The sequence below is a fragment of the Giraffa tippelskirchi genome, chromosome 3, assembly GCF_054371585.1.
Source record: "Giraffa tippelskirchi isolate mGirTip1 chromosome 3, T2T-mGirTip1v1.2.pri, whole genome shotgun sequence".
NCBI lineage: Eukaryota > Metazoa > Chordata > Mammalia > Artiodactyla > Giraffidae > Giraffa > Giraffa tippelskirchi.
The window spans coordinates 20,562,326-20,577,591 of record NC_137277.1 but is presented as its reverse complement, the minus strand read 5'-3'; the positions used below and the strand labels follow the sequence as shown (position 1 = coordinate 20,577,591).

Genomic DNA, 15,266 nt, shown 5'->3' with positions numbered 1-15,266 from the left:
AACAAGTTGTTCCCACACTTGGACCAGAGAGTATGCTAACGGAAAAGCCAGAGCAGGTGGGGTTGAGTGAAAAAGACCCCACACAAACCTTTTCTATAAAGGGTAAGACAGTGTTTTAGGGTTTGTTGGTCATGTGGTCTCTGGGGGTAACTAGTACATTTTGCCTTCGAAGCATACAAGCTGCCATGGACACTGTGTAAATGAATGAGTTTGTCTGTGTTCCAATAAAACTTTATTTACAACAACAGGCAGGGGGCTGAGTTTGGCCCTTAGGCTGTAGTTCACCAACCTGTACTCCAGACTAGAAAAGCTGCTCATTTTTAACAGGTATGTTTTTATTTTTTGCTTCATCTAGATATCAAAACAAGTTTATGTTCTCTAGTCATAAACTGAAATAAGTCAGTTCTGTTTCAGACAATAATTTTGAACAGAAAAATGACTATCTTAATCTGTAAGAGCTCTTACAAATCAATAACAAAAAAAGATAAACACCTCAATAGAGAAAAAAAGGAGGCCACATCACAGAATGCAAATGGCCAACACATATTTTCAAAAGCTCATCTTAGTTAATAATTGAAGATACGCAAATTAAATAAAATGCCTATCATTCTGTCAAGTATATATGTTCTTTAAATCCAAGCATTCAGTGTTGGCCAGGGAGGCCTGGCATGCTGTAGTCTATGGGGGTCACAAAGAGTTGGACATGAATTAGCAACTGAACAACATCAACAGTGCTGGCAAGCAGGATGGATCAAAGGCTTTCAAAGCTGCACATTCTGGTGCTGCAGTGTGACTTCTAGACATGTACGTGGGGAAGCAATGAAAGATATATGTTCATCACGAGACTTGAAAAAGCAAAAATGATGATGCTGGTAAATACTGATGTGGAAAGCATCACTGACAGAGGTGGATTATAACATAGATACGTTATTCCATTTGTTCAAATCCAGAAAAAGGTATGGATAAGGATGTACTAAGTCAGTAACCGTGTTTCTGGGAAATTAATCTTGAGATATTTTTCCTCTTCTTACTTATCAGCATTTTTTTCAACAACAAATGTGTAACAATCTTACAATAAAAATAATGCTTTTGATCCTGTTTTCAAAACCAGTCTCAGCATGGAGAGCACCTGGTGGGTATGGATGATCCTGGACTCTGCCAGCCCAGGTGAGCAGCCCGCCTACCCTCAGTGACCACCTGGCCTCCTCAAGATCAAGTCTCCCACCACTTTCACCCAAATCGCTGGTCAGTCCCGAGTCCCGAGGCCTTTGTCCCCAGTGGACACCATGCAGGACTCGCCCGGCCTCCCGGCCCTAGGGCGCAGTGGGCTACCTGAGCGTAATTCATGGTCTCCATGGTGCTGTCATAGGCTGAGCGCAGGGAGGCGAAGTTGATCAGCACGTCTACCTCCGGGTGCTTCTTCATGGCATCAGCCATGTTCTTGAAGACAGGGATCAGGATCTCCTTGTGACCCCAGTAAAACTTCTGTTTGTGGTCCCCGCTGTGACAAAGGCAGAGGAGGGCTAAGGACACAGTCAACCTGCCGGGGCTCAGGAGGGGCTTCACCCAGAAGGTAAAAAGGCAGGGTCACCGTCTTCAAAGAGTTTAGTTTATGGGAAAGAGGTCCCCCAGAAACATCAACCGCCCCCATCTGAGATGGGCAGACGCCTCCCCAGCAAGGGGGGATAAGCCAAGGCCCCCCAGCTGTGTTGCTGTCAGAGGAGATGCAATGAGGACCTCCCACTCGGTGGTTGCGTCCAGCTTCCCTGCCCTGCATGACTCACGTGAAAGGGTAGACCATGGCGGCCACAGAGGGCTCGTCGCGGGAGCAGACGTAGTCAAAGTCCAGCATGCCCTGCACAGCCCGGGTCTGCATGCCCCACACGATGGCCTTGGTATGGCGGCTGAAGAGGGTGGTGCTCTTTCCTGGTGGGCAGAGACACAGCGAGTGCACCCAGCACACACCCCCCCAGAGGCTACCTGCCAGACCCTTCCTCGCCCCAGGTCCGGGAGAGTGACTCATCAAAACTGCAAAGGAAGGCAAGAGGATGGAACTCGGACAACCTGGGGGACAACGCGCCTGGATTTGTTCTGCAAAGAGGTAGCAGAGAGTGAGAAAAGAGCTGAGAAGTCCTGCCTGGCTGGCAAAGAGCTCAACAATGAATAGACAGAATTCCTACAGGAAAGGTGTGTATATGCAAATGAGAGCTTGATCAAGTTTTTTTGTTTGGCTGCACTAGGTCTCTTCACTGCTGAGTGCAGGCTTTCTCTAGTTGTGGGAGCTACTCTCGGTTGTGGTGCATGGGCTTCTCATTGCGATGGTTTCCCTTGTCGTGGTGCATAGGCTCTAGGGCGCAGGCTCAGCAGTTGCTATGCGTGGGCTTAGCTGCCTCATGGCATGTAGAATCTTAGTTCTTGGCCCAGGGATCCCCTGTACTGGCAGGCGGATTCTTAACCACTGGACCATCAGGGAAGTCCTGATCAATTATTTTTAAAGTCATCTGAAACAAAAAAAAGTTAAGTTCTCCCAATCAGAGTGACTGAAAGACATGTTTTTTTCTAACTTTGGCGAGGGGGCAGGGGGGGTGGGGGTGGCGCGGCCATGCTGCTCAGCATGAAGGATTTTAGTTCCCTGTCCAGGTATTGAATCTGTGTTCCCTGCAGTAGAAGCATGGAGTCTTAACCATGGAACCACCAGAGAAGTCCCGTGGACTTTATATTTTTTAATTGAAGCATAGTTGATTTACAATGTTGTATTAATTTCTGCTGTATAGCAAAGTGACACAAATATATAGAGAGGGGTCACCAGAGGGCAGGAAAGGGCAGAGGGGAACAGGGGCTGGCTGTCACCTCGAGCAGGCTGGTCACCTGACCCTCCTGCTCTCAGCTGGAGAGTAGCCCTCAGGGGAGGTTCTCAGGTCTCCCTCAAGAAACATAATGCAGAAAGCTCAGGGGCATTTAGTATTAACTAACCTGCTATACTATCACTGGCTTGGCTAACCAAGTTCAAGGTCTGATTAAATTAAGAGGGAACTTCCCCAGTGGTTCAGTGGTTAAGAATCTGCCTTGCAATGCGGGGGACACAGGTTCGATCCCTGGTCAGGGAACTCAGATCCCACATGCAGAGGAGCAATAAGCCCGAACGCCACACCAGAGCCCATGCACCACAACAAAAGATACCACCTGTGGCAAGGAAGATCCCAGGTGCCACAACTGGGACCTGATGCAGCTAAATAAATAATTTTTTTTTTTTAATGAAATTAAGAGATCACTTTCCCCAGGCATGGAGGATTCACATCCCCACGCAGGCTCGCCTCTTCCATCACAGCCTTAAGATTCTCATGACAGAAGGCTCCCGATGGTGCGAACACCCAGGATTTACTGTGCCCTGGATCCATCTGGGTTCAGTGAGACATGAGATCACAGAACAAGTAAGGCCACCTCGTCCAGTTCCCTCACTTTCCAATTCCTGCAAACTGAAGCCCAGAGATGCCAAATGATAGAAACTGTAGGTCCTGTAGCATCAAAGTCAAGATTACACAAATACTAACTTGAGATGCAGCTCAACTGTGCAAGTGAGGAGGGACATAAGCCAGCATTGCCCCACCCAGCTCCCCATTCCTGGGGATCCCAGGACAAGGTCTAGAATCTGTACCAACCCACACGCACCCCTAGCTTGAAAAGGGTAGAACTGGAGCGCTCCGCACACAGAGAAGACAAGCTGAAGGTGGCGATCCTCAGCCTGCTAGAAGCACAGAGGCCCCAGAGAGAACCTGTGCTTTGGGGCTAAGCCCCCACGAGACTCCTCCACTGGCTCCGCTGTCCTAGCCCAATCTGCCCCCACTTCCTGCCCTCCTTTCCCACATAGCTCAGGACTGACAGTAAGACCAAACCCATTTCTCCTCCTACCCCCACCCCTATCCCGGCCAAGAGCTCTCTCACTGAGAGTCTATTCAGGGCTCAGCCTCAGGTCTGGTTTTTTACCTAAACAACGAATGTTGCCAGAGGCTGGGAAGAAGGGCTACTTGACCTTGCCTGGTTACTCCTTTCCTCTTCTTAGCAAGGGGTCACAGGTCATCCTTCAGAGACTACCATTCCCCAAATTTCCCACAGCTGTGAATATCAAAAAGTTAAATGGAAGCCCTGACACTTTGAACTGCTGCATCTATTCTCCTCAGTGAACTCTGTCACACGCGCACGCGAGTGTGAGCACGCACAGATCATGTCCCTGCTAAACAGTGACGTCACACACACACAAAGCCCAGTCCAGATTGACTGTGCACCCTTCCAGGTCTCTCTCTCTCCTTCTCCATCCTGTCTTCCACCCAAACCCCAGAGAAATCTGAACTTGTCCCTGGTGCTGGGAGCTCTGGGACGCAGTCGGCGGTGGTGAGACTGAGGTGGGAAAAGAAAATGAAGCCATCATGGGATGCAGAGAATCAGGTGGTCAGCGGCTCCCCTCCTGGCCCGCTGGCTCCGGCACGTCCCCTTCAGTTTCCATGGCTTTCTCATGGGCTCCACTCCCCTCTCCGAGGCCGTGGGCCTGGCTCCTGCCCCTCCTGCACTGTCCACTCCCTCCCACGTATGAGCTGGCAACAACCTCCACGGCAAGGAAAGCAGGGGTGTGAAATAAAGCAGGGGTGGGAAGGGAGGGGGAGCGAAGACCAGGACCTGGGGCAGGCTACACTGAGGCAGGGAGAGAAAAGATATCAGACAACACTGCAACCCACCAGGGACGGGGCGACAGAAGCACATAGTAAAGACTGTAACCCGCTAAAAAGCCACACGCGGAGCTGGGGGCATCCTACCTTGCAGGGGTCTTGGACTTGGGACTGAATCTGTCAAAGAAAATGACCAAGGCGACTGAGTGACCCGTTGATGGCTGGAGGCTTTGGAGGGAGAGGGTGGGAACAGGGAGGGGTTGGTGGACGAGCCTTACCGGGCTGCCACCCTCACCATCTCTCGTCTGTTCACAACAGACAGGGGCCCGGCCAACAGAAGAGAGAGCCCCAGAGCAGCAGAGCGGAGCCAAGAAGGGGAGGAGGGCCAGAGGGCGCAGAGAGAGGAGCAAAAGCACCGAGGCTCAGAAGGTGCATTGGACACCAAAGGCCCAGGGACCCTGGATGGACAGCTGGCCCAGGCCCACCCTCCTAATCCTGTTTGTCCCTGGGAAGCAGGGGACATCAATGAGATGGTGAGGCTGAGAGGATGGACCGGACACTCTGTGCTGGGGACAAAGCAGCCGATTTGAGGACTTCCAATTCTGAGAGCCTGGAGCCAGTGCCACTATTTCACAAAATGCCTCAAGCACACTCTGTCCGTCCCAGGAAGAGACCCAGTGGTAACTGACATGGGCTACCTAGTCCTGGTGGCAAGGGCTGGCTGGCAGGGATCAGGTCTCTGATGAATCAGAGGAGGGAGAGACGAGCGGGCAAACCAGATGGGAGGGCAGACGTGTGCCCTTGCGGTGCGCTCCCAGGAAAGTGAGACCCAGGATGGTGAGGGCGGGCACAAGAGTCTTCTGCCATCCTGAGCTTTGGGCTCCTGCCGTCCGGTCAGGGGGAGGGCCTGAGGGATCTTCCCTTCAACCTGGTACTCCTGTAACTCTGTCTCCTTCGCAGCCCACCAGCCCAGATCACACACCCCGTGGGAGGGGGCAGAGAAGACAACTGAGGAGCGGAGTGACCCCGCTCGCAGAGAAAGCTCCGGCCACCACATCTTCATGTCCCATTTCCATCCCACATGCCACGCCCAAAGCGAAGCCCAAACCACTTCCGTCCACCTCTGCAAGCCCAGCAAGGTCTCAGAAAGGAACAGAGGGTTCTAAAACTGCGCGGGGAGTTACCTTGGGGCATGGCGGGCTTGGCCTTCTTGGCAGGGGCCACCTCATCAGTCCTGGACTCAGAAAAAGACGCCGTCCTGCTGGGGGCCGGAGTCTGGGGGGACAAGGGGAAGAGAGTAAGGGTCACAGACAATAGCTGGGAAGAAAAGCCAATGGTCCTTAAGGCCCCAGAGAACTCAGGTAATAAGAACTAAGCAGAGCTCTGTTCTCCACAAGATGCTTTCAAAAGTACCATGCTAATAATCCTCTGAGCTAGGAATCAGTAACGTCCCCAAGCTATAGACAAGCAAACTGAAGTTCTTGGTGATAACTGCCGCAGTCCCTCCCTCAGCAGGATTTGAACTCTGGTCTGATTTAAAAATCCCCAATCTTTCCACACCACCACCTTTACTAGGGCAGGAAAAAAAACCAGCAGAGATACAGAAACTAACCACATACAGCCTTCTCCCTGTACCTCCCCAAGGTCCCCAAAAGGTGGGGACTGGGCCCTGGATGGGATGGGGTATGAGGGGCAACAAAGATGACCCTGCAGGCTTTGCAGCAGAGGAAGACTGGCACCTACTGAAGTACTCCCGCTGGCGTTGAGGAGGAAGTTTGCGGTGTGGGCCGCTGTGGGCGGCTGATTGGGGATGGGCCGATGGCCCAGGGCCATGCCCACGATAGCCGTCATGTGAGTCTCGGTGCCGAAGACATGAATGGGGATCCCAGTGGTCTTCCCTGTGAGCAAGGAAAAGCACCCATCACTTGAATCTCCTAAGAAGTGCCCGTGGCCACAGGACTCTGCCAAGACCCCTTCTGAGCCCTGGCCATGTCTGGCACATTCTGTGCAAGCCCAATTATGCCAGGACCACCAATTATCCCAGTTGGTGGTCATTTCCTTCACCACTGTAAAGACTACCTGCCAGCAAGAGCAAGAAACGGCTTTATGGACACCCTCCAATGACCACAGCATCGTGAGAGCCTGGCCTCGTCCCTCTCTGCCCGTCGCCTGTGGCCACCGCACCACAGCCCCCCAGGCCTGGCCTCTGTTCCTGAACACCTGGGCTCCTCTCCTCTCCCCAGGGCTCTGCCCTGCTCCTTCCTCCACATGGAGCTGTCACCTGGCTGTCACTCAACTCAGCTCAAGTGTCACCTTCTGACAAAGGCCCTCCCTGATCTGACAGCCATTCCCTTCCACGCCGCCCTGCCTGGAGATCTCCCGCCCTGCCTGGAGATCTCCGGCAGACAGCATCTTGTTCCATCCACTGTTTACTTGTCTAATGTCCCTGGAGTTTAAGGCCCCAGGAGTGACTGGGTGACATTCACTGAGCTGTGAGCCCACAGCAGGTCTTCAGTTTTAGGTGAGAACTAGGACTTGATACCACTTCAAGTGATCCAGGTGAGTATAATGTGTGCCGTGGATTCCAGATTTGGGAAAATGGGAAGGTAGAAAGGTCCCGTCTCTCAGTCAGAGGGCCCGCTCACCGAGCAGGAGCGTCTCACATCTGCCTCCCCTCTGTCACCTGCCCCAACCCCCACCCCTCACCCTCACCCCCGCCCCACCCCTCACCCTCACCCCCGCCCCACCCCTCACCCCCGCCCCTCACCCTCACCCCCACCCCCGCCCCTCACCCTCACCCCACCCCACCCCTCACCCCACCCCTCACCCTCACCCCCACCCCCCTATACCAGAACTGCTCTTGCGCTTCCCTCAAGACCAAAGCCCGCTGATTCGATCAGGTCAGCTCAGAGAGGCCTAATCTTAGTCCTCACTGATGAGACGTGGTACCCCAGTTCTTGAAAGCCCTGAGTCTGAGGTCTCTGGACCCTGCAGGAGGCACCCAAAATGTAGACAGAAGAAAGGAAACCAAAATGGACCCACGCCCTCGCTTCCCTCAGCTCAGCGAGGGGGCAGCTCCTTCCTGTTCTACCAACTATTGGACCCCTATCTCCATCCAGGCCTGGACACTGACCCATCTCCCTCTCCCGACCCCTCAGTCTGGGCCACCGCTCTGTCCTGGAGCTGCTACAGCCTCCTGGGTGGTCTCCTTGCTTCAAGCTGGCTGCCCTGGCAACCTTATCTCCAACTGGCAGCCTAAATAGCCCTCAACCCTAAGTCAAATGGTGTCGCACCTCTGCTCAAGCCTTCCAGCAGCTGCCAGGGTCATGGCCAAGCGCCCATGGGACCTGTACTAGCCCCGCACAGCTTCTCCCTTGGCCTCTCTGCCTCCAACCTCCGGCCCCAGCCCCTCAGCTGGCCCCACCTTAGGGCCTCAGGACCTGCCCTTTCATCTGTAGACAGCCACCACCAACTGCTCCCTCTTCTCCTCAGATTTCTGCTCAAACGCCACCTTTCTGGCCAAGAGCTCTCTGACTGCCTCATTTAAAACTGCCCTGTCCCCTCTCACAGAGGCCACCCCTTCCCCAACTGGTCCTGCCTCATGCCTCCTGAGGCTGCAGTCACTGTCCTCGATGGCAAGAGGGCCTGCTGCCTGTCAGCTGTCGTGTGTGGCCGTGACCCCAGGGCTCAGCACAGGGCCGGGCATGGAGCAGGTCTTCTTCCACAGTCAATTGCTAAATGAACAGCTGAATAAACTGCTTTCCTGCCTATTCTGAATTTAGGTTTCGGTCAGGTGCTGTGTGTCAGAGGGCACAGAAATGCAGAAGCCGGCTGTACCTCCGGGGAGTGAGGTGGGTGGTGGGAGAAGCATGGAGACATTAGAAGACTGACTTGCTCAGGGAATCCCGAGGAGGCAAGACACTCGGGGTAGGAGGGACAGAAAACATCCCCCCATCTTACCGACTTCTCCCATGACCCGTAAGCCCTCCTGATAGTTGGGGCCACCTCTGCGGACAAAGATCGTGACCTCATGCTCCTTCAGAGGACCCTGGTAATCTCGAATTGCTCTCACGATGCCCTAGAAGGACCAAGGGACAACACTCAAGTGATTAGAAAGAAGGCAGCAAGAAAGTAAGCACTTACAACCACGGAAAACCAAAGTCCCAGGGCTGCTGGGAGTTTCCTGGTGGTCCCGTTGTTAGGACACAGCGCTTTCACTGCCGGGGCCCCAGGTCCAGTCCCCGGTCAGGGAACTGAGACTCCATGAGCTGCGCTATGCAGCCCAAAACAAAACAAAAAAAACCCAGGGCAGCTTCTCATGAAGCACAGAAAGACCCTGGCAGTTAAGAATTCTATGAGTAGCCTGGACTACCCCCAAGCAACCCAAAGGCCCAGGACTGGTGACCACTGGTGATGGTGCTGAGGGGAGAACATGGGATACCCAGGGCTGACACCCCTCAGTGCACAGGGTACTGGGCTTCCAACGTTGCTGTTGTTCAGTCACTAAGTCGTGTCTGACTCTTTGTGATCCCATGAGCTGCAGCACGCCAAGCTTCCCTGTCCTTCACTATCTCCGGGAATTTGCTCAAACTCATGTCCACTGAGGCAGTGATGCTATTACCATCTCATCCTCTACCGCTCCCTTCTCCTCCTGCCCTCAATCTCTCCCAGCATCAGGGTCTTTTCCAATGAGTTGGCTCTTCGCATCAGGTGGCCAGAGTATTGGTTCTCAGATGCCAGTGGGGCTTTGCTGGTCTCTCACCCCGTCTACAGCTGTTGTTTTCTTACTGTAATTTTGTGGGAAGCTCTACACCAAGATCCTATGCAAGAGCTGTCAGGGTTATCAGGACAAAGTCTATTTCACTGTCAAAGTTCTACAAAAGCTTCTCCAAGTGACTTGGGAACAGCTGTTGCAATGCGCATAACTTTGGAAACGTGGGCACATGCACAGGTGTGGACTAGTTTTATCTGGGCAGACGGAGAGTGAGTTTAAGGAGTCTAAGTTCCATCATTCGTGGCGTTTCATGGGAAGCTCTACACACAGTGCCTGCTCCAGACATAACTGCCCTTATCACTGCTGCTGCCTTTATGACAGGACTGCTTGGAAGTTAAAACAAAGCTGTCGAGATCCCCCTGTGTCAGATTTATTTGTTGAATCAGGTCCAATTAAGGACTTGTTTTAGGTAAGACTAACAAGGCCTTGTCTTCTACTCCTTGAGAGCTCAGACTTCCAAGACTGACGTTTATTTAAGCATTCTTCTTTTTTTAAAATAACATATACTTCTGATTTTTTTTTTTTCCTGCTTTGCCAGGTCTTAGTTGAGGCACATGGGATCTTTGATCTTCATTATCGCAGCATGGGGGATCTAGTTCCCCGACCAGGGATCGATCCCGGGCTCCTTACATTGGGAGCATGTAGTCGTAAGCCACTGGACTGCCAGCGAAGTCTCAATCTACATGTTATTCTCCAAGTTTATATGGAAATACCAGATGGCCGACATTCTTTTGAACAGCTGCCCCAGGCACCTGACAGTATGGGATAATAAGTGGCCTCCTGCGGCAGCCACCTTGAAGGGGAGGAGTCTGGAGACATGTGAGCTCATTCTTCTCACTGGCAGTCACACTTTCTTTAAACTGGTGCCCATGGCCCTGACCTATGTACAGAGACCCAGGATGACTAGCAGAAGCCCTGTACCCCAGGGCATCAAACACTTCGTCATGCCAACCTTTTGGAGAACGGGCAGATGACTGGGAGACAAAACACCAGGAGGTGCAGAGAACCCAGTCTTACAACGGAATGTTGGAGATGGGGTCAATCAAGCCAGTTCTTTAAGAACTGAAACAGGAAAGGCAGAAATTCACCTCCTCCCCACATTGTAGATGGGAGAATTACGGCTCAGAGAGGGTCAGCTGCTTGTCCAGAGAGACACACAGCTTCAGAGAGATCCATCCTAGGGTCTTCTGCATCCCTAGGTCAAGACCGCCCCCACCTTGGCCTGGGTAACTCATGGGGATCTGCTTCTGTCCCAAATCTTCTTACAGAAACTTCCCTCCCCTGCTTCCCCTCAACCCACGACGTTCCCCTGCAGCCGGTTACCTTGAATGTGGCAGCCACGTTGGTGAAATTTGCGATGCTGCCTCCAATGATGAGGATCTTGCCTGGATTTGGAGCAAGAGAGAAGTCAAAAAAGGGTTAGAAAGGTAGACATGGGCATCGTATCAGAAAGCCAACTGAGGTCCCCCAATTGTTAGGAGATACCAGTGCAGAGGTGGGGAGCAAGCTGGTCTCTGCTGACAAAGTTTTATCAGCTCAACCCTACCTTACCTATGCCACCAAGCAGGTGGTTAATCCAAACCCGCAGAATCTCTGCATCATTCCTAGCTGGCATCGAGAAACCCAGTATGGTTTCTGGACACCCCTGGTGGGACTCTCTGTCTGGCTCAAAGGAAGGGGAATTGGTATATGTAGTCCCAAAACACAGCACAGGTGGTAAAGGGTAGTTGGGAACCACACAGCCTGAATAATAAAGGTGTAAGCAGGCCACAAAGAACTCAATTTATAGCAGTCAGCAAAAACATGCCGCCGCCACTACCTCCGCTGCCGCCTCCCTTGCACCTGCTCATAGGACTTCATGTATCCACCCCTTCCTCACCCGCTTGGAGCCCCCAGAATGACAGGTGCTGTCACTGCCTGCTGCAAAGTCAGGGCAACCTAGGTCCAGAAGTTAAACAATGAGCCCCAGGTTGCAAAGACCGGGACAACCTCGTGCCTCCCAGCCCAGCCAAAGCTCTTCCCACCCCAGGACACTGGGTCGGGCCAAGGAAGAGCTCGTGTGTCTCACCATCTGGGTGCTTCTCGCGGGTCATAAGGGAGAGGATTGTCTTGGCGTAGTCATAGGTCTGCTGCTCACTGGGGGCGCCCGAGTACTCCCCGTAGTTCGCCAGTTCATTGACACCCCCCAGGTCGCAGATGGTGTCACTGCCAGGCAGATAGGGAAGTCAGTGCTGGCAGAAGGCAGCAGCCTGGTGCCTGGGGGGGCCAAACAGACACCCCTGAAGCCTTGAGACCAGGCCGCCTCTGGAAGTGACCTCTCGGCCGTCAGACCCTCAAGCCCCTCACCAGTCATACTTTAAGGTTAACTGGGCTGCTTCAGATTCTCCTAGCGGAGCACCCTGCCAGCCCTACATAACATTTCTACAAAGTATGAAAATATAACTATTGCTGTTGTTTAGGCACTAAGTTATATCTGACTCTTTGCAACCTCATGGACTGTAGCCTGCCAGGGTCCTCTGTCCATAGGATTTTCCAGCCAAGAATACTGGAGTGGGTGTCCATTCCCTTCTCCAGGGGATTTTCCCGACCCAGGGATCAAACCCAAGTCTGCTGCATTGCAGGCAGATTCTTCACCGCTGAGCCACCAGGGAACCTATGACTATTGATACAGGTGCTAAAACACCTGGAAGAACACACACTGTGGTGACGCGCTAGGGCGAGGGGTGGGGACGCGACCTGGTTCATTCCCCTTACCTGTTGCACCTTTGTATGGAGCACATTATTACTAATGGTAAGAATTAAAACTAAAAATTTAATTTTGAAGCAAAGAAGATAGTTTTGGAGACACTATGGGTAGGTCTTTCTGGGATGCCCCGAGAGTTCCTGCTCGGTACCGGAGTGGGGGATCAAGCTCCATGGTGAGGGGCTTGATTTAGGCCACACGTGGGAAGCCTGTGAGGGACCTGACCGTCAGCCCCTCTGCAGCTCCTCTGGTCACCTGTACACGACAGAGGCACCCCCTCCGGCCACCATGGTCCAGATTCTCCCCTTGGGATTCAGCAAAGTCAGCTTCAAGCTTGCCCCGCTTTTGGCGTCCAGATCTGCGATGTAGGCTTCCTGGGGACGGAAAAGCAACAGGTGGGCCCTGGGGGCACCCCCTTCACCAGGACCCCAGGATCCCTCCCTTTCCCCTGCAGCAGTAGGAAAAGGGCCTCCGTTGTCCTCACAGGGTCAGGGAGAAGGGTTTGTGTGGGGCCTCATGGGCCTGGGACAAAATGGGATGCTGTCTGTAAGCACCAAAACCACCTACGGCCAGTCACTGCCCGGAAACAAACTTTCCAACTCCTTTCTCTCTGATTTTAAGTCCTGCTAAGTCACTTGCTTCTACCCTGGCCCCCCTCCCAGCATCTCCCTGCCTAATTCATTACATGCCACCCTCCCCCAGCTGTCCAGGCCCCATCCATCCCCCCAGCCCAGACTCTTCCCCTGGCCTAGGCTCTGTCATACACGCCTGACCCTGCTCAGAGGACCTCTCAGAGGATGGGGTAGGAAGCAGCAATTAAAATTCTCAGCAAGTGGCCAAGACAACTATCTTCCCGACAGGATCAGGGGGAGCCACTCGGAATTACTGAGAAACAACAAATCAAGCTATGAGCCCAGGGAGGTTGATTGAGAGAGGAGTCTAAAAGGATTTCTGGCCAGGATTCAGAGGCTTGGCTCTCTCCCACCCCCACCTCCTTTGGGGTTTTAAGAAAATTAAATGGCTCGACCTTCCTTTCCTGCCAAATAATAGCTCACAAGGGGGTGGGGGGAATGCCCATCTGAGATTAGTCACCCTGCCCGGGCCCCCCTCACTCTCAGTCTCCTCCCCACAGCAGCCTTACCTCTGGATAAGCCTCCCGCCCAAAGGGGGGAGGGAACTCTATGTCACCCCACTTCACTTTGCAGATGTAGTCGGCAGTGGCATCCACCTTGGCGGCCAAGTCAAGGACATAGACGCCATCTTTGGTCACGACTTTAAGAAAAGAAGAGGCGATCGGACATGGGTCCTAGCAGAGGTGACCGTCCACCTCTAACCCTCTCCAGGCTTTCCCACACACCACCCCCATGAGGCCCCCAGGCCTCACGACTCTCCAGCTCAACAAGAAACCAGATTGGGTTTTATGGAGACACAGCTTTTTCCTCATTCAAGGGAAAACAAATTCTACAAGACCATCCCCACTCCTTGATCTGTAGGTACTACGGCAGAAATCTCTGTTTTAGTTGACATGGCAATTTTTAAGCATTAGCCATTCACCCATCCACAACTCTATTTAAAAACAAAAAATGTTTCAAGCACAATGTCTAAGGCCCCTGTGTGGGATCCAGCAAGAAGTGGGAAGAGGGGGAGCTGTGGGTGCACCAGGCCCCCACCAGCAGAATTCATTTACTGCCACCTCGCTGGAGTCCACTTCCCTTTACCCAGGGCCACTGAGCTCATTTAGTTAGCACAGAGCCATCTGGTCCATGAGAGGGGCTACATCCCCCAGTTGGAATATGAATCAGGAGTCTGACCTCAGGAGCTCTGGCCAGAGCCAGCCCACACCACCTGCCTCTTGCACAACCTGAGAGCCTTCGCCAAGATCTTTCCAGCTGTGGAGGTCAATGATTAACTAACTCCTGGAGCGGGTAGAGGGGAGGGGGGCCTCTGAGGCACCAAGAGGAAGGGAGGGTATGACTGGTCAGGCAGACGCAGGGGCAGCCCAGCTCCCGGGAGAACAGCCTGATCCACTGGCGGGAAGAGCCACCAAGCAGAATCAGACCATAACCAGGACTTTCCCATCACAGAAGAAATTGGAGTTGGTGAAACAGAAGGATGATCACGGCCTCCTGAGAGCTTGGAAACAGGAGCCTGGGGAATTCCTCTGCCCCCACACACCTGTCTGTGCTGCCCTCTGCAAGCGGGGGTGTGGGCCCACCCCAGCAGAGATAGTTACCAAGGGGGTTGATCTCAAGGTAGGTGAAGTACAGATCCTCATAGAAATTGAAGAGGCCGGAGATAAAGCTGGCCAGAATTCTAGAGGGGGAGGCAGAGAGGGACCATCAGTCCACGAGGGAGCGGACTCAGCAGCATCTCCTGCTGCTGCTGACAGCTCCACTCCCCAGCACCCACTCTGCTGACCCCTCCCTCTCCTCTCCAAACCCTGCTCCCCGGATGTCACTCTTCAGCCACTGAGGCGGAAAGAGGCTGTCAGGCACAGAGCAGGAGGGGACCCACACCAGACAGACGGGGGCAAGGAGGTGAGGGATGCTGATGGACATTTCAGTCTGAGCCAGCCTCCCTCCTGCCCCCGCATCCCTCCTGGAGACGGGGAGGGGCTGTGACTGCTGGCTGCTCCCCATCTTCCAGCCAAAGGCTGGGGAGGGGTAGCCGGTGCCCAGACAGGGAAGACCACTCCGCTTGCCCCCCTGTACCCAGAGCTGTCGGCCTTTCCCGTTTCTACACCACCACCGCCTTGCCGTCCCTCTCACTCAACTCTCTCTTGTCTTCGGGGGCATGGATCAGCAGGTGCTTCTTGATGTCCTCGGGATTCAGCTTCTCATCCACGCCGACGAGCAGTTTCTGGGCTTTGGCATCCACGTCGCCCACGTCCACCCCACCCTCGTGGTGGAACAGGACATAGTCCCCTTCTCGGGTAGCATAGATGCAGACGTAGAACTCCTCCTCCTTACGAGGGAAGAGGGCACCATATGGGTGAGGGGCCCAGCCCCAGTAGTATCATTTCTAAAATCCCACAGACACCTCCCCCCGGGTGAGAGCCAGGTCACCATCTTTCCCTCAAGGACAAGAG

The 15,266-nt window shown here is 53.5% G+C and overlaps 1 protein-coding gene across 14 annotated transcripts in view; it reads right to left on the bottom strand.

Annotated features, from left to right (window-relative positions):
* The window catches only part of ACLY (ATP citrate lyase), a 57,389-nt gene that overhangs the window by 18,740 nt on the left and 23,383 nt on the right, over positions 1-15,266 (bottom strand). For 6 of the 14 annotated variants that reach the window (XM_081577611.1, XM_081577613.1, XM_081577608.1 and 3 more), the window contains 12 exons: positions 14,952-15,142; positions 14,412-14,491; positions 13,320-13,450; positions 12,434-12,552; positions 11,504-11,640; positions 10,759-10,820; positions 8,622-8,739; positions 6,405-6,559; positions 5,846-5,936; positions 4,809-4,838; positions 1,785-1,926; positions 1,333-1,501 (listed from right to left, as the gene is read on the bottom strand). In XM_081577611.1, the coding sequence (XP_081433737.1) occupies positions 1,333-1,501; positions 1,785-1,926; positions 4,809-4,838; positions 5,846-5,936; positions 6,405-6,559; positions 8,622-8,739; positions 10,759-10,820; positions 11,504-11,640; positions 12,434-12,552; positions 13,320-13,450; positions 14,412-14,491; positions 14,952-15,142 (1,425 nt within the window). Of the gene's footprint in view, positions 1-1,332; positions 1,502-1,784; positions 1,927-4,808; positions 4,890-5,845; positions 5,937-6,404; positions 6,560-8,621; positions 8,740-10,758; positions 10,821-11,503; positions 11,641-12,433; positions 12,553-13,319; positions 13,451-14,411; positions 14,492-14,951; positions 15,143-15,266 lie in introns of all 14 variants that reach the window. The other 8 variants (XM_081577617.1, XM_081577614.1, XM_081577619.1 and 5 more) reach the window with 2 other exon arrangements.